The 24,921-nt window shown below is 35.5% G+C and overlaps 1 protein-coding gene across 5 annotated transcripts in view; it reads left to right on the top strand.

Annotated features, from left to right (window-relative positions):
* Positions 1-24,921, top strand: part of slc4a4a (solute carrier family 4 member 4a) — a 61,298-nt gene that overhangs the window by 27,650 nt on the left and 8,727 nt on the right. For 2 of the 5 annotated variants that reach the window (XM_058775716.1, XM_058775718.1), the window contains exons 6-18: positions 520-680; positions 2,700-2,879; positions 5,971-6,047; positions 12,990-13,147; positions 13,297-13,384; positions 14,075-14,229; positions 16,764-16,877; positions 17,580-17,754; positions 19,159-19,292; positions 19,742-20,013; positions 21,973-22,043; positions 23,641-23,826; positions 24,071-24,184. In XM_058775716.1, coding sequence (XP_058631699.1) covers positions 520-680; positions 2,700-2,879; positions 5,971-6,047; positions 12,990-13,147; positions 13,297-13,384; positions 14,075-14,229; positions 16,764-16,877; positions 17,580-17,754; positions 19,159-19,292; positions 19,742-20,013; positions 21,973-22,043; positions 23,641-23,826; positions 24,071-24,184 — 1,885 coding nt within the window. Of the gene's footprint in view, positions 1-519; positions 681-2,699; positions 2,895-4,623; positions 4,720-5,970; positions 6,048-12,989; positions 13,148-13,296; positions 13,385-14,074; positions 14,230-16,763; positions 16,878-17,579; positions 17,755-19,158; positions 19,293-19,741; positions 20,014-21,972; positions 22,044-23,640; positions 23,827-24,070; positions 24,185-24,921 lie in introns of all 5 variants that reach the window. The other 3 variants (XM_058775717.1, XM_058775719.1, XM_058775720.1) reach the window with 2 other exon arrangements.

Raw genomic sequence — 24,921 nt, forward strand, 5'->3', positions numbered from 1 at the left:
TTAACAGATTAAATAAATACGAGAATGATTACTGCTGATCTTTTCATTTCCAATCAAGATTTTATTTGAGAGATTGTTTTAGAGATGAGATTACCAGTTGTTTGTGTATTTTAGGATTAAGGATTACATATTAAAGCCTTTCAAGCAGGGTCATCAGTTTTAATAAACAGAGTTGTACAGGGGAAAGATTAGAGTTGAATATGAGGGCTGCTTTAGATTCTAGTCTCATGTCTGGGACTGGTATTTATTTCTGATATGGTAGATTTAAGAATGTATATTGTGGATTTACAAAACACTAGCGTTAAAAAGTTCAAACATTAATACTATTTTTCAGCAGGGACATATGAAAATGATCAAAAGTCAAAATCAAATACATTTTCATTGTTATAAATAACAAGAAATGTTTGAGCACCAAAATCATTAAATCAGGGTTCAATTGACTTGCAGTAGCACTTTCATACAGAACTGTTCACATTCCAACTTCAGTACCTTCAACTGTCTGTTGATTTTTCTTCGAAGGTGGATCAAGTTTGAAGAGAAGGTGGAAAAAGGTGGGGAGAGGTGGAGTAAACCACATGTGGCCACTCTGTCCTTACATAGTCTCTTTGAGCTTAGGACGTGTATAGAGAAGGGCACCATCATGCTGGACCTAGAGGCCAACACACTGCCAGGGGTCGTTGGTAAGTGTTTCTTCTGCAGCTATTGTGTCTTATCAATGGATGCTCTACTGCCATAAACAGTTTTGGTTACACACATAAAGCACTCAAATACCTTTTTTTCACCGAAATAGTGTTGGTGCTCAACAGAGGTATGGGCTGGTCCTGAGCAGGAACTAGTTGCTTATGACCAGCAGATAATTAAATCGATACTTAAATCAATTTAACTAAGGATCAGTTTCCATCTCAGGACCATCTCAAGCCGGCTGCCATGCTTGAAAACATACCTAACCGGCCTATGTTGTTTTTTTCAAAAGGGAAGGTTACAAGTTTTGGAAACCAATTATTTTATTTTACTTTTACATAATATTTCATATAACTTTCAGAATGACTTATTGTAATATTTTAATTTCACAGTGCCATATCACAAGAGATGGGTAAAAATAGGGGGATTTTAGTTTAACTTTTATGTTTTTTATTATTTTATTATTATTTTGCTTTGAGATTGAAAAATAATCCAAGTGAATTTGTTTAAAAAAGTCATTAAACGTCAAATACTGTTATTTAAACTTAATTATTTAACTGTTTTGTTAATTTAATAATTTAATATATACCTCTCATCTGAAGTGATGTGATTCAGTGTATTTATGCACAAACTACTTTTGATGCAAAGGTCAGAAAATGTTTTAATAAAATGTACAGCAATCAATTAACATATGATATTTGTGAGTATTATCAATTTATTAGATGAATGATGGCAATAATGTGTTGCTGTGCAATTTGACACAGTGTTTATATGGACAGGATGAAACAATCTAGTTTTATGCATTGTTCAATTTGCATCAGTCGTGGTTTTGTACCAGCAGGTTTTAGGAGCCACTGTTTTTTCTGTCATGGAGCTGCCTTTTCTATAACAGAAGCATGCAGAATGGTTCTATCTGCTCTCAGCCCTGTCAGTGGACAAAGGGAAAAATAAATATCAGATATTATCAGAAAGATAACATTTTAGAGCAGATCAGACTCCGCTTTTCCAAATGTACTATAAGGTATGAGAGATAGCACTTGTGATATGCATGCATGGTCTTGGCCAGCACAGCCCATTTTTACTTGGTTTCCAAATGCTCACATGTCAGGATGTATTCATAGCTCTGTTTAATACAGTCCTCTCTCAACCCTCGCTGTAACTCTGGGCTCTGGTGCACGGGTGATTGCATCCATTCAGAATGGCCATTTCTTTTATACTGAATTCAGGCAGTGCGTGAGGAAGATCAGAATGAAAATTTTGTGGCCGCTAAATAACTGTAGTGCACTGATAGCAAAGTATGTGTTTCTGGTAATTATTTTGTAAAAGCTTCCTTTTAGGAAGGAGGATTGGTTGAAAAAAAACGAGTCATTTACTGCAGCTCTCTGGATTTAAGATGGCTGGTTAGATTGTAACCACTGCCACCAATCAAATGAGATTTATTAATTCACATTCTTGAATCCCCTAGCCGTACCTCTTACTCAGAGCATGATGTGTCAAGTCATATTATCAATTTAAAGCAAATTTAAAGTTTGGCTGAGTTAAGCTCGGTCAACCTCATAGAGTGCCTTTTTGAGATAAAAATGAATTGAAGGATCGGCCATTAAGGGCCAAACCATTCACAAAAAGGGCCTGAGGGCCCAGGCCTCGTGTCTTTGACCCTCTTTTATAAAAATAGATGCTTACAGGAACCACCAGACAATCTTATGCACAAGCCACTGCCTCATTAGACGTCCACTTCTGATGGCTAAGAATAGAAGGCAATGTGTCGCTTCACTGACACTCACTGCAAGTTCCTTTGGAGAGTTCAATTTCAAGTTCTAGTTAAAAGTTTGATGAACAGTGTTATGTGAAGTTGGTATTTAAATGAAAAGATTGCTCAGTTGTGAAGGGGTTGTAATGAGCTTCTCAAAGCCTACAGAAGCAAAATAACCACGAGGCAGGTCTCTTCTAACGCCAATTTTACTTTCTCACTGTCTACCTCTCTCTGTTTGGCATTCACTCTTGTCTCTCTCTTTCAGAAATGATCACTGACAGTCAGATTGAGAACGGTCTCTTAAAAGCTGACCTGAAAGATAAGGTCATGTACACCTTGCTGAGGAAGCATCGCCACCAGACCAAGAAGTCCAATCTTCGCTCCTTAGCTGACATTGGCAAGACGGTCTCCAGCGCAAGTAGGCTGTTTTCCACCCCGGATAATGGTAATATAGATGCCAGTTTGGTGCAGTTCTTTTTTACCCTCCTTTTTCCTTTTAAGCTATTAAGATATATTTTTTTATATTATATATTTTTATATTAAGATTCTTCTTTTTTTTCTTCTTCTTCAGTTTTATGAAGTCTTTTGTGGATTGTTTTTCTCCACACTTTTCAAAAATATAATTTGTTCAAATTCTTTTATCTTTTGTGATTTTGTGTTTTGAATTTTCTTGTGTTATTCTCTAAGATAACTGAAGAATATGAAATATTTTTATTTTACGCCTCAAATTTTCCCCAGGAGATTTACATCCTGGTCTTTACATTTTTACATATTTAAATGCATTAGTCACACAGATCACAAGAATTGTTTTACTAATGTTTTACCAATTTTCTGATTCACTGTTGACTCAGCATAGATTTAGACTTTTATATGTTTCCTTTTAATCGTCTCTGTTTGTTTAAAGACTCCATGAAATCACTTCACAAGCACCTTCTTTGGTGTTGACACTACCGTTGAAAAGTTTGGGGTTATTTTTTGTTGTTTTCTTGGTTATTCACCAAGGACGCATTTAATTGATCAAAAGTGACAGTAAAAACATGTATCTATTGCAAATAAATTCTTTCTATTCATAAAATAATCCTGAAAAAATGTATCATGGTTTCTGATATTAAGCAGCACAGCTGTTTTCAAAACTGATGATATATAATAAATGTTTCTTGAGCACCAACTTAGCATATTAGAATGATTTCTGGAGGATCATCTGATGCTGAAGATGAGGCTGTTTCACAGTACTGCTGTAGTATTACTGTATTTTTGATCTTCAATTTTTGAAGTAAATTCAGCCTTAGTGAGAAGATACTTCTTTCAAAAACTTAAAAAATCTTACTGACCCCAAACTTTCGAACATTAGTGTATTTTCTCTTACAAGATGAGGTTTATGCCTGACATATCAAAGGGATTGTATGCTTTTAAATAACCAGTAAGCTTCAATTACACATTCTCATTCCAGAGAGCGTTTGATTGGTCAAAACTCTCTGCAGTCCAGGATGAGTCATCAATATTTGCTAAAGGTTAATTTAGGCCTTTTTAAGGAGTACACAATCATATAGGCAGGGCTAGTAGACATGAAAAGAGTTCATGGGGTTTTTAAATAGTAACTTGTTCCTTTTCAGTCCTTGATTTAGTTTAGTCTGTCCTATATCTGTATGCATATGTTTTTCAGTAATGCACAGAATAGGCTGTTGCATTACATTGTTGAGAATGTAACCTGTTATGAACTGGTGAACTAATAAACTAATCTGAGAACAATGTTTAAAAGACAAGACGAGACAACACTTCAAATAAAGCAATGGTCAAAAGGATCATTCGATTTTTGGCAATAATATTTGCAAGCCTTCAGTTAAGATAAATAGTGCAATGAGAAAACATTATGCAAAGATCATGCCAGCATTTTTCCAGCTCATTAGATTGAATATACCATGAATCCTGTGATTCATTGACCATCCGAATGTCATTGAATGTGACATAAATGTTATTCACTTTAACTTTTATATTTCTGTAACTGTGCTTTTCTACCTCTACCTCTAACAAATCCAATCTTTTTCCTGAGTGATTTAACACCATTGTCACAGTCTTTTACAAAACTAACTACTTTATGCTTAAAACCACTGACCTCTATCACCTTAATAATCTTTCTTCTCACCCTTCTTACCGTCTTTTATCCTTTCTGCTGCACTTGTCACTAAAAGCACGTAATCCACTTGAGACTTCAGTGCCTTGTCTAATGACTCGCACCTCAGAGGAGGTGTTGCGAGCCCCTGGAAGTCCAAGCATGGGATGGCCTAGTAAGTCCAACTTACCAGTTGCCAGTACATGTATATGTGTCCCTTTACCCCACACAGTGTATAACATACAGTAGCTGTGATAGAATAGCATAGCATTGTAGCTTAAAAGGGTCATATCACGAGGAATCAAATCTTCTTAGATCATTTAAAGCGTTCATTGAATTATTAAATAACACCTTAGGGACAAATGAAATCATACAAAATGTACATTCTTAAAAATAAGGGTATCAAAAGGACGATTTTGCTGCGATGCATAGATCATCTGTTTCTGGTTCCCCAAAGAACTTTTAAGTGAAAAGTTTGCATAGTGTAAAGAATGTTTTAATAATCTGAAGAAACCTTTTCCATAATAAAGAACCTTTTGTGCAATGAAAAGGTTACATGGACGTTAAATATTATTTTTAAGATTGTATGATATGACCTTTTTTATTTGTTGTTGTGACCATCTCTGTTTAGCAAGTCAATCCTGTAGTCATTGTTATGTATTTTCATATCTAGAATTTCCCGTTATGGTGCTCTTCACCCTTAATAGATTTAAATTCCAAAGTCTTCTAATAATCACAATGGACTCATTTCTGTGGAACTTTCCACTGGAGATCACCGTATCATCATGACCATAACCATATTAATGAGCAGCTCTGATCTGATAATGTAGGATTTATGAAGGTGGATGTTTTTTTTTTGTTTTGTTTTTAAAGTTACTACTTTTTTTCTTTCTTTTTAAGTGCTTCATAAATGAAGCTTCTTTTAAAAACCTCCCTCATCTATATTCAGCCTCCTTTTTCTTCTTTTGGCTGCTTTTTTTCTTCTTTTGGCTGCATCAAACTGACATCTTAGTCAATATAAGTGTTCTGTGGAATTGGGGATACTTTGCTTCACTGTGGCTGTTCTCCTGCTATGCTGTTCACAGCATGATGACAATGACTTGGACTCTGCAAGATTAATAGTTAACGTTTCAGTAGGTTCCTTTCTTGCCTGGCACATCACCTTTCCTTATTTAAGTTATTTTACTTTTAAAAGCATGGACTTGAGCAATTCAGAGCCTGTGAAAAAATATTAATGTTCTGTGCAGTGTTGTCAGTCCCACTGATTCCCCAATGCTTTCATCTGACATTCAGTGCCCTTGCTTATTCTGGATTTGGATTTCTTTGTAGACTATTTTTTAAAACTTTGTGTTTAAAATAATGGAACAGTGCCCTTATCAATTTGGGTCTTTTTCATTGATCTGTTATTTTCATAAATTTGGATTAGGTAGCCCAACCACCACACATCGCAACTTGACATCAAGCAGCCTGAACGATATCTCAGACAAACCAGAAAAAGATCAGGTGAGTCCAGTTTCAAGATTGTTCATGTGTTTGTGTGTGTGTCTGGGGCCAAGAAGATTTAAAAAAAAAAAAAAAACTTTTATGCAGCAAGGGTGCATTAAATTGATTAAAAGTGCCAGTAAAGGCTTTTATAAAGTTACAGAAGATTTCGATTTTAAATAAATGTTGTTATTTTATACTTTCTATTCTTTTTCTATTCGTCAAAGAATCCTTAAAAAATAGTATGGTTTTCACAGAAATAATAAACAGTAAACTGTAATATTATATTGTTTTCAATGGTGATAATAGCATTAAATGTTTATTAAACACCAAATCAGCATATTAGAGGGATTTCTGAAGGATTATGTAACACTAAAGCCTGGAGTAATGATGCTGAAAATTAAGCTTTGCTATCACAGGAATAAATTACATTTTAACATATGAAGAGTTTATTTGCTAATTTTATTTTATTTTTTCAAAAATCATGTTTTTTATTATGTTATCATGTTTTTATTGTGTTAGTTTTAATTTGTGTTAGTTTGCCCTTTTTTATTTAAGTTAGTTTTTAACCTAGTCAAAATAACCCAGCTGCAGTTTGATTGAGATTAATTGGAATGCACAATGAAAAAACATGATTTTTGAAAATTGTTAAAAAGAGTTATCTGTTTTTGCAAATGAACTCTTCATATACCAAAATGTAAATTATTTATTTAAATTTTAACAATATTTCACAGTATTCCTATTTTTATTATAATTAAATAAATGCAGCTTTGTTGAGTTTGAGACCTCTTTCAGAAACATTTAAAAACTTTCCAACCCCAAAATCTGGAATGCAGTATAACATGTTATTAATAATCAAATATTAAAAACATGTATGCATGTAAAAATCTAAAAGCATCTGTAATTGAATGTAATTTGGATTGCCAAAAATCTGTGCACATCACAGTCAGTGTCACTACGACAAAACAGATGAAGCCAATGTTTTGGTTACACTTTATTTTGACAGTCCACTTTAGACATTCTACTAACTATAAGTAACTTTGCAACTACATGTCAACTAATTCTCATTAATTTGCAACTATACAGGTGCTGGTCATATAATTAGAATATCATCAAAAAGTTGATTTATTTCACTAATTCCATTCAAAAAGTGAAACTTGTATATTATATTCATTCATTACACACAGACTGATATATTTCAAATGTTTATTTCTTTTAATTTTGATGATTAGAGCTTACAGCTCATGAAAGTCAAAAATCAGTATCTCAAAATATTAGAATATTTACATTTGAGTTTGAATAAATTACCATCCCTACAGTATAAATTCTGGGTATCTCTTGTTCTTTGAAACCATAATAATGAGGAAGACTGCTGACTTGGCAATGATCCAGAAGACGAACATTGACACCCTCCACAAAGAGGGTAAGTCACAGAAGGTCATTACTGAAAGGTGTGGCTGTTTACAGAGTGCTGTATCAAAGCATATTAAATGCAAAGTTGACTGGAAGGAAGAATTTGGGTAGGAAATAGTGCACAAGCAACAGGGATGACCGCAAGCTTGAGAATACAGTCAAGCAAAGCTGATTCAAACACTTGTGAGAGCTTCACAAGGAGAGAACTGAAGCTGGAGTCAGTGCATCAAGAGTCACCACGCTCAGACGTCTTCAGGAAAAGGGCTACCAAGCCACTTCTGAACCAGAGACAACGTCAGAAGCATCTTACCTGGGCTGTGGAGAAAAAGAACTGGACTGTTGCTCAGTGGTCCAAAGTCCTCTTTTCAGATGAAAGTAAATTTTACATTTCATTTGGAAATCAAGGTCCCGGAGTCTGAAGGAAGAGTGGAGAGGCACAGAATCCATGTTGCTTGAAGTCCAGTGTGAAGTTTCCACAGTCAGTGATGATTTGGGCTGCCATGTCATCTGCTGGTGTTGGTCCACTGTGTTTTCTGAAGTCCACAGTCAACGCAGCCATCTACCAGGAAATTTTAGAGCACTTCATGCTTCCTTCTGTTGACAAGCTTTATGGAGATGCTGATTTCATTTTCCAGCAGGACTTGGCACCTGCCCACACTGCCAAAGGTACCAAAAGCTGGTTCAATGACCATAGTGTTACTGTGCTTGATTGGCCAGCAAACTCGCCTGACCTGAACCCCATAGAGAATATATGGGGTATTGTCAAGAGGAAGATGAGAGACACCAGACCCAACAATGCAGATGAGCTGAAGACCACTATCAGAGCAACCTGGGCTCTCATAACACCTGAGCAGTGCCACAGACTGATCGACTCCATGCCACGCCGCATTGCTGCAGTAATTCAGGCAAAAGGAGCCCCAACTAAGTATTGAGTGCTGTACATGCTCATACTTTTCATTTTCATACTTTTCAGTTGGCCAAGATTTCTAAAAATCCTTTCTTTGTATTGGTCTTAAGTAATATTCTAATACTTTGAGATACTGATTTTTGACTTTCATGAGCTGTAAGCTCTAATCATCAAAATTAAAAGAAATAAACATTTGAAATATATCAGTCTGTGTGTAATGAATGAATATAATATACAAGTTTCACTTTTTGAATGGAATTAGTGAAATAAATCAACTTTTTGATGATATTCTAATTATATGACCAGCACCTGTATATCTACTAACTCTCAGAATAGACTGTTAGGATAGGTTTAGGGTTAGTAGAATAATATAGTCAGTATGTTGTATGTTGTGGACCCATCAAAATAAAGTGTTAGAAGATATTAAGCAGATGGTCTACTAATACTCGAATGACCACTAGTTGACATGCAGTTTCAAAGTTATTTACTGTTAGCAGAATGTATAAAGTGGACTATCAAAATAAAGTGTTACCAATGTTTTCCTAATGATAAAATAGGACATTGAGGTTAGATGAACAGAACAGAAGCAGTGGAGCGTCCAACACAAGGAAATAGCTGGTGTGAAATACAGACTTTCATTCCTAATGGGACGTTCTTGGGCTTTCATTGACAGAGCACCAAGAGGTCATTAGGGTGGTGTCAATCTGTGACAAACCATAAAAATTAACTCACTTCACAGAAGTTCACCTCAGAGGAATTGTAGAATCTTTTCTTTTTACGTGGGAATGAATCCCTTCTTGCTGAATGCAGCATTAAGTGAAATAGCTGGCAAATGTTTGACAGTGTTTCTGTGCGTGTGCTGCGTGCTGAATAACCCAGTGTGGATGTGATTGCTGGAAGGCCTCAGCTGTTGATAGACTCAGAGGAGATGCCCCTTGCCCCTTTTGACATGGACAGATTGGGATTGTAAGCACAGATTGAGGGATGGCTCGGGATCGTGTCATGCACTGTGAAAGCTTCGTGGCTTGTCACACTTTTTTGTTTTTTTGCTTTCTGAGATTAGACATTCACAGAATCTGGAAATGAATGGTAACCTAAGTAACATGAATGAAGTGATTTGGTATGGTGGTTTAGACCTTTGAGTAGTTTCCCCGTGTAAATAATACTTCTTTATGTACCCGTATTGACCCGAATATAAGACAATGTTTTTTTCTTAGAAATACATCTGAAAAAAATGCGGTCGTCTTATATTCAGGGTCTAGACTTTGACATGTCAATAATACACCCACAACAATAGGTGGCGCCAAACATGCTTAAAACGACTGTGCCATGTAATGTGTGTTGTAAAGATCATGAGTGAAAACAAAAGAAAAAAAAAGCTTACAGTGGCATGAATCGTGACTGTCATGTTAGCCTGATGGGAACAAATTTCCTCTGTAAGTGATTTTAAAATGTAAGACAGTACCCAGATTTGATGACTACACTGAGATTTCACTTCTATTGTTAATAAAATTTTGGTAGGCTACTATGAGATGGATAGCCTAAATGTGACCCTGGACCACAAAACCAGTCTTATGTGTCAATTTTTCGAAATTGAAATTTATACATCATCTGAAAGCTGAATAAATAAGCTTTCCATTGATTTGTTTGGATCGGACAATATTTGGCTGAGATACAACTATTTTAAAATCTGGAGTCGGGGTGCAAAAAAATCGAAATATTGAGAAAATCACCTTTAAATTTGTCCAAATGAAGTTCTTAGCAATGCATATTACTAATCAAAAAGTTTTTATACATTTACGGTAAGAAATTTCACAAAATATCTTTATAGAACACGATCTTTACTTCATATCCTAATGATTTTTGGCATAAAAGAAAAATGTATAATTTTGACCCATACAATGTATTTTTGGCTATTGCTACAAATATACCCCAGTGACTTAAGACTAGTTTTGTTGTCCAGGGTCACAAATGTTATGTAATTCAGATGGGCTACCTGTTATTTTATGGTATCATTGTTGGTACATTTTACCAGTATTACCATACTTTCAAAACAAAAATTAAAATAGGAAAAATATGCAATTATGAAAATAATTTAAGAAAAAGATGTGGTTTTCAAAAAGCCTTTTTCCAAAAGGTACATTTGGAAAAAGGGGAGTCGTCTTATAATCAGGGTCGTCTTATATTCGGGTCAATACAGTAATAAACTGCTGTTGTGAATTTAGCTTAATAGCTTAATTTAACTTAATATCCATTTCATGATTCTTAGGATGAAGTCCTGAGGGTTTTTTCTGTAGTGTAGGACAACCCTAACTTTTTTCTTCTGAAATAGCGCCCACTTAAGGCAGTAGCATGAATTTAGTAGTCTTTCAAGCTTTGAAAAAATGATTTATAAAGAGTTATGGGAACAAGGCAAATACAGTATGAAGAAAACAGCAACACTGAGTTGTAAAGCATTTATTTAAAGATATTTGCTGAGATTTCAGATTTTGACAGTGCTCAATTCGCATTAGCTGCAACAGGAAGTCTTCCGTTCCAAATGCAGGCTGTCAGACCTTGTTGATGGCCTGATGTAATAAACCTTTGCTTGCTCTAGTGATGGAAGTAATCCAGTATCAGAGATCACGCTAAGCCTTTCCACATCACATACTACCTGCTAGAGAGCTGGATAGCTAGAGATGTGATATTTGATGTTAATGCAAGTTGCTTGGAGTGTGATATATATTAATAGGTCAAGTTGACTGTAATAAAATAGGAACACGTACATTGTAAAAAATGCTTTGTATGGTGTTGAATTCAGAATATTGTGCTGCTGAAATGAATTAACTGATGGAACATAACCGTCTGATGACCCATGTTTGACTCCTAGATAATGAAGCTCAGAGGTAAACATTCATATAAGTCTGAGAAAAACACTATGGGTTGTTTCAGGTGTGTCCTTCTAATACCTTAATCATCCCTTTACGCTCCTCTTGTAATGCTGTCTATAATCTGGCCTCCAGTTAACATCAGTGACATCACTCCCCTCCATCTGTAGCCACCACTTCTTCACTTGCTTTAGTTTCATTTAGTCATGATTTTTGTCACTCTATGGTATCTTTTCTTTTTAAATTCCCAGCACGAGTTGAATTCAGTGTTTATAAAGGTTTTTCCCACAAAGTGGGGAAGGCGTCTTTAAAATCACTCAAAGGCACCATGAAATTAGATCATGTGTCTTTAACTGATTATTTTTAACAAAATGTTCACTCCAGTCAATCAACATCAAGAAAAAAATAAGTTTTGAATTCATTTACTGGTGAACTATCTCTTTACATCTGGGAATAGAATAGATTTAATGATCAGAGATATGGTAGTTTTTTTTATTGCAACCAAATCGTAAGAAAACAAGGGGAAAATAAGCATAGCAGATTTCAAAACATCTACATGTACAAATAGAATATTATCTTTCTTAACTAGTGTCTACATATTTAAAAAAAGAGGAGTCATCAGTGTTTTTTGAGAAGTTGTAAAAACTTTCTGAATTGACAAATCATATCAAGTTTATACAAGTCATCTTTTCTAAAGCAAGACACAAGGTCTTCCCATTCATTACATTAATACACTTGTTAATGCGTCAGGATATATGCTTATTTGATCTCACAACAGTAATTCAATGATAATCAGTATTAGGATGGTTTTGCAACAGTATAATAATGGAATACAAGCAAGACCTTCAAAACAAATGATCTATGATGCTAGTGCTGTTGATGAGTGTGAGGTCTGTCCCATCATGTGCTCAGGTGCTCCAGGTTAAATGTTTTCCATTGTGCTTGCGTTTCCAACGTTCTTCCGTCAATGGTTAACGAAACTGCTTACTCTGACTGTTCAATAAGACTTTCAGGAGGGAATGTTATTGTTTATGTATTGGAAGTATACTGGGGAATTGGCTTATTAATGACTGACATTGTAACCCCATCTTCAAGTTATCAGCAGAGCTGTCAAATGTGATTTATAAGCTTTATAATTAACATGTTGATATAGCTAGTCTTATTGTTAAAGAATAATTAATTTTTACATTATTGCAAGTAATATAAGTCATTTATATATGCACCAAGCTTGAGTAATTGTGACACTTTTAGCTGTTAAAATTCGCAATAATGACCTTGGAGGCACAAGTTGGAGTTGCTTAACAATTTATGGTTATGTGAGCAGGGTGTACTAATTATCTTTGGCTTGTAAATTTCACATTTGGCATGACCTCAAAGTCTGAGCTAGTAAATGCCACTGCCTTTGAAGTTGGCCTTCATTTTATCACTGGTAGGAACAACAACAACCCATATAAATAAAATTAATTTAACAGTTTTTATACTGGTTACCACTGGTTCCTCTGTTTTGAGAGCAAAAGAATGCAGGAGTCACAGTGGGCCCTTGCTGAACCCTAGATTGAACAATCCCACATGCAGCCACCAATCTTTGTAATTTCCATTAGTTGGACAGTTGCAGTTGTTGGATTCATCACCTCTTCGTGAAAGTCTTGGCACAGAATGCCAGCTGGGCAGTATGTTTAAATGAGGTCATGTGCTGGAACTTGATTTGTGCACATTGTTTATCTGGTTCTTCCTCCTTACTGAATTTCATTAAAATCCCATCCTGCATGTGTTCAGCTGAAGAACAAGTTCATGAAGAAGCTGCCCAGAGATGCTGAAGCTTCCAATGTTCTCGTTGGAGAAGTGGACTTCCTGGACAGTCCTTTTGTGGCCTTTGTGAGGCTCCAGCAGGCTGTCATGTTGGGGGCGCTGACTGAAGTGCCTGTGCCCACCAGGTATGGCCTGCTTTCATCCCACAAAGCCACGGAGGAAAATATAGTAGTGGTGGAGGGGTGTTCAGTTCAAAAAGAGGCTTTTATTAAACCAGTAGAAAAGGTGTATGTTTTACTTTAGGTTTAATAAAATTTGTTATAATCTTCCCCAGATTTCTGTTCATTCTTCTTGGACCCAAAGGCAAAGCCAAGTCATACCATGAAATTGGTAGAGCCATTGCTACTCTGATGTCCGATGAGGTACGTACAGACTAATCTTAGAAAATGTAGTGTCCTATTTTTCTTTAAAAAAATTTTTTGGTTCACGCAACAGCAGAAAATGGTTTAAGAGTGCTAAATACTGTTGCTTTTATGTTTTTTTTTTTTTTTTAATTTTTAACTACTGCAATTTGTAACAGAACCAGTGTTAATTTAATGTTATTTACGTACAATTATACTACTAATTTACTAATATTTTGTATCAGATTTTTTTTTACATTTAATTTATTGTAGTTTAATTCTATGTTTATGCTTTTTATCATTTTATTAGTCTTTTTTTTTTTATTTTGAGTTAGCTTTCATTTTATGTTATTATTATTTTAGTTTTAGCAATTTTAATTTCTAATCTTAATTTTAATTAAATTTTAATTTTAATATCTGTTTTAAAAATCCCCAAATTATCGCCATAATAGAAATGGGGCTGGTCTTCAGTTAAATCCTAAAAGCAGTATTCAAGCCACTCCTCTATGAATAGACCAATTCAAACAGGTCAATTCAATAGTCAGACCTGTCAATCCCAAACATTAAATGTTTGAACATACCATATATGTTTTGATGCTGAGTAGCTGTGCCTGAAATGTTCTGTTATAATATATATAGCAAAAAAAGGTTTATGCTTGAATTAGTCATGTATGGGGAGAGTTGGCCAGTAATCAAAGTTCTCTTATCAAGGTCTTCCATGAAATTGCGTACAAAGCCAAGGACAGACAAGATCTCCTTGCTGGCATTGACGAGTTCTTGGATGAGGTCATTGTCCTCCCTCCTGGAGAATGGGACCCTGCCATCAGAATAGAGCCTCCAAAATCCCTTCCATCTTCAGATAAAAGGTAATTGATGTAGGAAGCCCATATCAGCCTCTCACACTTTCTTTTGCTGAAGCCCCACCAATATCCCAAATCAAAGTCTGTCAATGTTCCTGTTTTGAAATGACTCAAAAAATGATGAAATAGCATTTCTGAGGATATCCCTTTATGTGTCAGATATATAGTTTGCCAGTTCTTGAAGGATTAAAGTAATTTTGTTGTTTTATTGTTACAAATTACAAGTAGAAGCTCAGTAAAATGGGTGTGTGTCTTTTTTTAAATATATAAATAGCCAAACCCTTTAAGCCATCTACAGTGTGTTACATAATGTATTTCTCACACGGTCTGGAAGTAGTTTCAAAGGCCAGTTGACCAGGTCATCCATTCATTCATTTAGTGTAGAGGAGCGGTTAATTAGATGAAATTACGTCACTTCTCTTTGGCTTGAGGTGAAGTGACAGCAGGCTGCCTCCTCGTCCTGCCACCTCAATCTGTACCAGCCCGCATTACCCATAAAGCAGAGCTGTGTGCCTGCAACAGTCAGTCATGCCAGCATAACACTCAGTGTACACAACACACTGCACACAATAGAACACATACACTCATTCATGGCTTGTTGAATGTAAACAAGACTGAACTGGGTATACTCTATCTATCTATCTATCTATCTATCTATCTATCTATCTATCTATCTATCTATCTATCTATCTATCTATCTATCTATCTATCTATCTATCTATCTATCTATCTATCTTTGTCTGTCTACAGTTCTGTCATCAATTGTTTTATCCTTTTTTTAGTTCTTTTATCTATTGCTCTGTTCTTTTATTGCTTTCCCTATTGTTTTATCATTTTCAGTTGCCAACCGTTAAAGATTATCGTCTCTATCATGGTTAAATGCTCACATGACGTTGCTGTGCTATGTGGCCAGGAAAGCTTATTGGTTGCACACATTTTGTTTTATTTTAAGCCATTGAAGTGCAATCAGCAGTGAAAGAGAACTCACTTCGCTATGTGTGCGCACTCTCTGAGAGATAGTCTGTTTCTGAGCGATGTCAGAGATGCGCGCGAACTTGAAGACGGTGATCATAGAGCGCTGGAGTATTGAACAGAGTTATTTTTGCAGCTTTATAGGCCTTGAATATACACTCTTATATATGTGTCAAAACGCCTGTCTTAGTAAGTATTCTCATAAACACAGTAAATTAGGTCCTAAGTGAAAGCAGCAGCTGAGAAAGAAAAAAACACATGTGTAACAGTATATTGGATCCAGGCAGCTCTTAAAGTGACAGCTAAATCACTTTTGTAACTGTAATAAGTGGTAGTATATATTTAATTTGCTCAGTGAAGAATATGGACTGTTTTTGTACATTTTATTAATTTTTACAATCAGAATCAGAATCAGAATGAGCTTTATTGCCAGGTATGTTTACACATACGAGGAATTTGTTTTTGTGAAAGAAGCTTCCACAGTGCAACAGAAAGACAGTGACAGGACAAAAACACAGATAATAAAAAATAAAAATAGAACAAGTAAATAGGGAATAACAATATACAAATTGACAATTGTATGTACAGGTATATTACAATAGAAAGTTTTGTATGTACAGGTATATTATGTGCAAATTCGAAATGTAGACTAAGTATGTGTGTTAGATAAATAAGTGTATAAGTGTATAAATAGTGTTGTGTGTTCCACAATTATAAGATGGATTGCCTGAGGGAAGAAACTGTTTCTGTGCCTACAAAGTATGTAGCATTTCTATTTTATTTGTTCTACTGTAGTTTTTTTGTCCTGTTGCTTGTAATTCGTTTCTTATTCTTATTTAATTGCTGACTGTTTACTTGTCTTCAGTGAGCTTTGAGTTTTTGCTATTTTTATTTTTTTTAGTTTAGGCTAGTATTCGTTTTTTGTGATATTGACACTGGTGACAAGAATTCAGAAATTTCTATGGTGTCAACATTTTTGATATCATAAATACCATATTTAAATATAAATCTATTTAACAATAACTGTTTTGTGAGATATATCGTTACCGTGAAATAACATTTCTCATAAACGTGATATTTTGTTCATATCGGCCACCCCTAATTATCTGTTTTCTATCTATCTATCTGTGTGTGTGTGTGTGTGTGTGTGTGTGTCTGTCTATCTTATCATTTTATCAATTAACCATTTTATCTATAGTTAAGTCGTTCTGTATCTCTGTCTTTTTATCTGGTATTTTATCATTTTATCTATTGTTTGATCATTTTATCAGATTATGTATTATCCTAGAGAATAAAATGGCATTACCATGTCTATCTTGTATTTGATTTCATATTACATAAGACATTTGCGTAAGATACCAGTGTATGAGCTTGGTTTTTTATTTTTTTTATTTTTTTTTTATTAATTTCAGGCTGGGGACTTTAAAATGACTAAAGAAAAGTCCACTGAGTGTGTCTTTTGTCATCTTTCTTTCTCTGTTCTCACTTTCCTACTCTATAACAGTTATTTTTGAGCATTAATACCATTAAGTATGGTGTTAAACAATCTCTGTGTTTATGTTGTCCAGAAAGAACATGTATGCTGGAGGGGACAGCACACAGATGAACGGAGACACGCCTCACAGCGGTGGACATGGGGGCGGGGGGCACGCAGTAGGCGATGAGCTGAAGAGGACGGGGAAGTGAGTTAATGTTTGTATAAGTTCTTCTGAAGGAACAGATTATGCCGAACCTCTGAAAACCATGGTTTAGTTCAGATAAAGGTCTGTTTGACTTTTGAAATTACTAGAATTATCCTAATATTCGAAAAACATTGAAGTCAGCATGTGCTCCATTTACGGAGTACAGACTGTTATCATTAGATTTGATTTTTTTCGAGTATAGTACAGTTTTACAAACGTCTTGACCTTTGGCAAAGAACTTCTGTGCACTGTTAGTATTTTGTGCTAAAAGTTTTTTTAATTTTTTTTATCCCAGTTACCATTTAATAATAGCAATAAACATACAACTGTTTAAAGTATTTGATATTTTTAATATTGTTAAAGGTAGAACTTATATATCTAAATAATAGTTCATACAATTAACATGAATTTCAAATTGTTTTAGTGTTTGGTTTATCCCTCTTTTGCCTAGAAATACTAAAAAGTAATATTTCATGTTCAATGTTCATCATAACTTTTATTTTTCAAAGTCCTGCAATTTTTGTAATTGTTGCATGGTTTATTATTAGTTTTAAATTAAATCCCAGAGTTTCACTCAGATTTTTTAACCCCACTGTACAGAGGGAAAATATATTTTGTGTCTAGAGGAAGGCAGATTAAGATCTGTTATATCATATATCATATCATATCATATCATATATCATATCATGTTTTGTTTTTCAGGTTTTGTGGAGGCCTTATTCTTGATATCAAAAGAAAAGTCCCTTTTTTCTTCAGTGATTTCTACGATGCACTACACATCCAGTCTTTGTCTGCCATTCTTTTCATTTACCTGGGAACAGTAACCAATGCCATCACGTTTGGAGGATTGCTGGGCGATGCCACAGAGAACATGCAGGTGAAGATACAGTTGCGAACCATGAGAAACTGCATGAGCTTACGGATGTGACGTGCTCTCTGTGCCCGAGTCTTTCTTAATAAGAATCAGTCCAGCCTTGGCTGGGATTATAGTGTAATTCAATCTCGGTCAATCTTTAACTGACACAAACTGGGAGCAGCTTCTTCTCTGACCTCCTTTTGAAATGTTACCTCTAGTTCAAAGGTCATGTTAGTAAGTTAAAGTCTTGCAGTTCATATATTTAGATGAATGCTAAGGTCTGCTTCACACGTCATTGGCTAGTCAATGTTTCGGCTCAGGAAAGCCCTTCAGTATTTGTCAGCTAGTAGCAGAGGGTCTTCTATTAGGATTCTTGATTAAAGATTTATTTATGTATACATTATTACATTAATCGAAAACATTAAATGAGGGAATTAATTAAGATGAGGTCTATAGTGACTGTTCCTTTTACAACTAATGGGATGTCAGGAGCATTTTAGCCACTAACTATTGTTTGTTATTTTACTCAACAAAAAGACTTAAACCCTTAATGAAGGTGTACCAGGTAGCATAATAAGATATTTAACTTTAGTTACGGTGTTTGATGAAGGTCAAAAGACAGATGAAGTGGTAAATAGTATACCACAATCACAGACATTCCCACCTGGACTGAAGTAGATTTCACAGAGGGTGCCTGAGTTAGCCATAAAAAGGTCATTTTAACTTAGATTGTGTGAGGAAAAACACACATGATTGATTCAGGCAGGAATTAAACTGCAAAGCCCAACTGTAACATGAAGTCACTTCTCTTCAATGGTAGTTCAACAACAGGTCTCATAAGCACTACTTCAGATGGAAATAGTTTTCCAAACAATATTTGTATTTCAGTTATTAACAGAGGACGCCTGTGATTTCATGTATTGATTTGGACAGGGCTAGTTAATAATGAGAGTGAGAGTCTATGGTCTGGATATGGGCATTATGAAAGTGCAACACTTAATTAAATGTATGGGTAAAAAAATATATTTATTAAATTCAGGTAGATGATACAGTGTGCTTGATGTCAATAATAAATCCATTGAAAGTATGGATTAACATTATGTACATTATTAGTTATGTACATGAAGTAATTGATTAAGAGCAGAGGTATTTCTGAGAGTGAGGTCTTTAGATTATATTTCTCCTTTAAGCTAAAAAAAACTACAGTAGGTAATTAGCTTTGTAATTTTTATTGAGGTTGTGTGAGAGAAAGAATAGTTTCGCATGGGATAAAATCACAAAGTATGTCTGTGAACACGGAAAACTAGTCATGTGTGTGAACAGGGCTTTAAACACACTTTAACAGACTTTCTTTCCACAGAGCGTGAGCCTCCGTGGAGTTTTTTCCTAATCCTTTGACTCTTCTTCATGTTGTGTTGTGTGAAGGGTGTGCTGGAGAGCTTTCTGGGTACAGCAGTGTCTGGAGCAGTCTTCTGTCTCCTGTCTGGGCAGCCTCTGACAATCCTCAGCAGTACGGGGCCGGTGCTGGTGTTTGAAAGGCTGCTCTTCAACTTCAGCAGGTGCTTCATCATCTCTGTTCAGAACGTGACATCACAAACCAACTACTGCATATACTCACCATCTAGCAGTAAACTAAATCTAAGGTTAAGCAGCACAACTGTTTTCAACATTGAGCACCAAACCAACATATCGAAATGATTTCTGAAGGGTCGTGTGACAAAGATGACTGCATTAATTCAGCTTTGCCATCACAGGAATAAATTACATTTTAAAATATATTCAAATAGAAAACAGTTATTTAAATGTTAAACATTTTTCACAATATTACTGTTTTTATTTTTATTTTTGATCAAATAAATGTAGCCTTGGTGAGCAGAGAATAGACTTTCAAAAACAAAGGATAACTTACCACCCCCAAACCTTTGAATGGTAGTTTAGTTTTCATTTCTGGATGATTTGAAAGTTGGAGGGACTTGAGTTCATTTTCTGTCCATACTATCGTCCACAGGGAGCATGACTTTGACTACCTTGAGTTCCGTCTTTGGATCGGCCTCTGGTCGGCCTTCTACTGTCTAGTCCTTGTGGCCACTGACGCCAGTTTCCTGGTGCAGTATTTCACCCGATTTACAGAGGAGGGCTTCTCCTCGCTCATCAGCTTCATCTTCATCTATGACTCCTTCAAGAAGATGCTGAAGTTGGCTCATTATCACCCCATCAACTCAGACTATAAAATCGATTACGTCACACAGTATGACTGCATGTGTATGGCGCCCACTGATGGTAAGACCTGGTAAATCTCTTTCTCTGAAGTTTTCTGAAGTTTTGATGTTTAGATGCTAATTGTGCTTAGTAAACCTTCATCCATTTGCAAGTTTGTAAACTTACCTGAATTTTTACTCTCATTTTAAAATACGATCTGCCTTCTTAAGTCTCTGACCAGATGCAAGAAACGATGCATGCTGACCAAACAGGAAAAAAAAGATTACTGATGCATATTTAACATTATTTTGCTCAGCGAAGCAGATATGATGTAGCGCAAAGTGACCCTTTTTCCCCTTGGTTGGGATCCAAAATGTTCTACTTTGAGCTCAAGTGCAGTTACCATATTTTCATTCCTCTTCTTGACTACCTGGTAGTTTGAGAGAACATTTGCTTGAGTATAAATTGATGATAAATTGAAGTTGCTTGATTCACACTGATACACAAACAGTGGAAGCACAATAGTGTGATAGGAATGGATGTTTAGGTTGTTTATAGAATTGAAGCTTGTATAGCTGCTGTTAGAAGGTGTCCAAGTCGACATCTGGCCAATGGTTTATAAATATGACCAGCATATATATTTAATTGTCCTATTTGTTGTAATATTTCTGGTCTTCAAATGATAGTTCAGACCCAGAGGATTGTTTTTGTCCTCATATCCAAAACTCAGTACAGTGCATGATGATTCAGTTCTGTTGTCATTTTACAGGATACAGTAGGATAGTGCACCATATGGTTTGCAGCTGCAATGATCAAGAACATCATAACAGATACAGTCTAACAATGTGTTAGTCAATTATCACACTACTAAACCATTTCTCCACTGGGGCCGTTTGATATTCAGACCACTGAACAATTACACAACTTTGTTTTTAAGGTTTTGAAGTAATAATTAAATCCCTTCTTTGTATCTGTGTAATGTTTTGTGGCTGAGTTAACAACAGTTTTGACATTCACTTCATCTGTTTATTGTGCTAGTGGCAGTGTGTGTGTGGTGTCCTCAGTAGGAATGAAGGAGCAATCTAGGGGGCGGATGTGGACGTGATGTGGTTTGGGGTTAATCTCCTCCATGCGTGTGGTGAATTAAGTCCAAACGGAGAGGAGCTGGCGGGTGGGGCGCTCATCCACTCACGCTGCTTTCCTTTAAACCGCTGTTTGCTCATCTTCACCCTCCCTCGTCTTCTCTCCAATTCGATACTGCAGAGGGAAACAACAGCTGTGTGGAAATTAGTTCCAGTTAGAGGAACCCAGCAAAGAGACTCTTTAAAGATTAATGCTGTGGAGAAGTGGTGAACATTTTACTGCGGTCATTGCAGGCTGGTTGGCACGTATGTCGTGCTTGACTCACCCGCAACCGTGATAAAATGTTTGGGCATGTGCGAGCATCTGCTTGTGAAATCTAGCATGTTTTTGAGAGTTTAAAGGATTTAGGGGTAAAAAAAAATTGTCTTGAGTCAAGTGTGTTAAAGGGATAGTTCCCCCAAAAATGAAAATTGTCATTAATTACTCACCCTTATGTTGTTCCAAACCCGTAAGAGCTTCATTAATCTTCGGAACACAAATTAAGATATTTTTGATGAAATCCGTGAGCTTTCTGACCCTCCATAAACAGCATTGGTCCTACCACAGTCAAGGCACAGAAACATAGCAAGGACATCATTAAAATTACCTGTGACATCAGGGGTTCATCCATAATTTTATGAAGCTACAAGAATAAAATGAAATAGGATTTATTTCATTCTCGTAAATGGATTTATTTATTCATTTCATTTTACAGATAAAATGGGAAAATGGGTCCCAAAAATGTGTGAAAACCTTTTTATTTTGTATTTTATATTTTATTTTTATTTGAATTATTTATTTATTTTACATTTATGTTTCAGAATTTTTCAAAATACTAAAACATTGTTTATTTCCAGGTTTAAATAAGATTTACATGTTTGAACCCCACTTCAGACCATTTACCTTTGTGTTTTTCAGCCAATTCTTCAGATGTGTACACTGATCCACTTGATTCAACATTTGTCTGGACTGTAAATTACAGTGATACAGTAAGTGTTTCAAAACATCACTGAAATACGTGTATAGGCTGTAATACACTACATGAGAAACACGCACCTCATTTCTAGGAGAAACAGGACAAATAATTTAAAAAAACAATATATGTAATAAAATCAGCTAAAAATATAAAACATGTTTGATATCCTCTGACTGGAAGAATCATAGTCTGAAAAAAGCTAAAACAAAATGTATGCCCATTATACACTACATGAATTTCTGTGAAATCTGTCAACTGCTCAAAATCTGTAGACTGGCACTGACTTTTGGCAACATTTATCAACTGCTCCAGAATAAAAAGGGTGCAAAAATCTGGACAAAACTTGTGTTGTATATTTCAGCCTTAAGACTTAATAAATCCAGCGAGGTCACCAAATACATTAGAGAAAACTTCCTTGTCCTGGTTATGTTTAGAAAATACATGGTGCTTTGTAATCCTTAAATTGTTGGCTGTTTTCATAAAAAGTTTTCTCCAGACCTGCCTGACGTTTTGTCCTCTTCTAAAGCCAAACTGAGCTCCCAGCTGCAGATAATAGAGATCTCTCAATGGTTTCATTCAGATGTAGTCCTCAGTTTGAGATCAATGAAACATAATGCCCAAATCCTTGCCAATATCTTTGTGACTGAAAGAGCCATAGCTCATGTTTCGCACCTTTTGTGCAAACTTGAACAGTAACAGAGTTATTGTAAAACTTCAGAGAGGTTGAGGACAACAAAGCATCTGCCTTCAAACAGAAACTGGAGAGCGTTTAATGTTCTTCTACTTTCTTTGTTCATAACACAAGTGTCACTCAACTTTAAATGTATGTCTTGGGTTCAAGTTACTGTAGGTATATGTGCTAATAATGCAGACACCACAGGAAAACAATTTCATTTCATCCCTCAATTATTATAAACATGATTACATAAATGTGAATTATTTAGCATGCCTAGTTCTTTCATGAAACTCTAGATGGCACAGGCTGATGGGTCTTAACATAACTGGTGATATTGACGGTGTTAAACAACTTGGCACAAGCTGATTGGTTAATGTTGTATTCGCAGCCAATGAGCTTGCTGCTTTACATTTGAATGGCTGTTTAGAATCCACATGAGCATTTTGCAGCGCGCTTTCAGAGTTTCTCTGAAACCCTCCACCTTCCCCAGCTCCACCTGTATAGATCTGCTACGGGTTATTTTATATGCTATTTGTGCAGCAGCAGTATGTCTTAAATACTCACAGCATCGTATCGCCGTATGCATTGGCAGTAGCAAGTTCCTGTACTTGCTTGCAGCAGCAGCAGCAACAATAATCTACAACTACAGCAATAGCAAATCAGTGTAGCAAATCTATTCCACCAAGACCAAATACATTAACATTGTCATATCCATTACCATGCTAAAATCTTCTGAAAGTTGTCATGATAGAAATGGTTTTGTAAAGTCAACCAACAATATCTGACTTACTCCTGCTAGTTTCATTAACGAGAGAGTTACAAGGAATGTCGTGATTTTCTGTAAACAAACAACTTAAATTTTGTTTTTAAAAGTTTGATCCAGACACCTGTAGATTTGATGTTCTGATCATATGTCTTCGTGTCATTTGTGCAGCGCTTGAATACCAGCTGGTCCTCACTGTCAAAGAAGGAATGCTTGAAATACGGAGGGGAGCTAGTGGGCAAAGCCTGCGACTTTGTGCCCGACATCACCCTCATGTCCTTCATCCTGTTCTTCGGCACCTACACCTGCTCCATGTGTCTAAAGAAATTCAAGACCAGCCCGTTCTTTCCTACTACTGTAAGTAGCCTCATTGTCCACCTGTGGCATGTTTGTGATGGATTTGTCATTTGTGGCTGTAATCATACTGCATGTGTAGAGGCAATCAATATTTAATCCATATACTGTGGGCAGGTAGATAATTGTTTTGTCAATCCAGTCTCTACTCCTAATCAAAACTGCAGTTGTTGAGGCCAAAGGCTATTGACGTCATACTCATTACTTACAATAGTTCCTAAAAAACATATTTTTTCTATTTTCTTAGGTGAGAAAACTCATAAGTGACTTTGCCATTATCCTGGCCATTTTGATCTTCTGTGGTGTTGATGCTCTTGTTGGGGTCAATACGCCAAAGCTCATAGTGCCAACTGAATTTAAGGTAATCTTTCTGTCCGTATTGTCTGTCTTTTTACTGTAAAGTGATGTTCACTCTGAGGTGCACTTCTAATATTGCTCCAGCACAAACCTACAGTATACTGTACAAAAGTTTGGGGTCTGTAAGATTTTTTTGAAGTATGTCTCTAATGCTTAGCAAGGATGCATTTATTTGATGAAATACTGTAAAAATTGTGAAATATTGTTACAATTTCTACTCTTTATTTTATTATATTTTGAAGTGTAATTTATTCCTGTGATGGCAAAGCTGAATTTTCAACAGCCATTACTCCAGTCTTTAGTGTCACATGACCCTTCAGAAATCATTCTAATATGCTGATTTGGTGCTCAAGAAACATTTCTTATTATTATTAATGTTGAAAACAATTGAGATATTCTGATTATTTAAAATAATTTATGCATGTAATAACATTATAAATGTCACTTAATCCATTTAATGCATCCTTGCTAAATAAAAGTATTCATTCCTTTGAAAAAAAATAAATAAAAATTCACATGACAAGAACCACATTCTAGAAATGTCAAATGAAACTATGAACTGTTTCCAAACATACAGTATGGAAGCCCACAGAGGCCATGCAATAATTTATTTCTATCTAACTTTATTGACATGACTTATCTTTATAATGAGTTACATTATAATATAAAAAAACAAGCAGTTTATTTACAATAAGTTTTATTCAATGTATAAATAGAATAATGTGACAGATAGTCTAATCA

Source organism: Onychostoma macrolepis, chromosome 05 (genome assembly GCF_012432095.1).
Source record: "Onychostoma macrolepis isolate SWU-2019 chromosome 05, ASM1243209v1, whole genome shotgun sequence".
NCBI classification, from domain to species: Eukaryota; Metazoa; Chordata; class Actinopteri; order Cypriniformes; family Cyprinidae; genus Onychostoma; species Onychostoma macrolepis.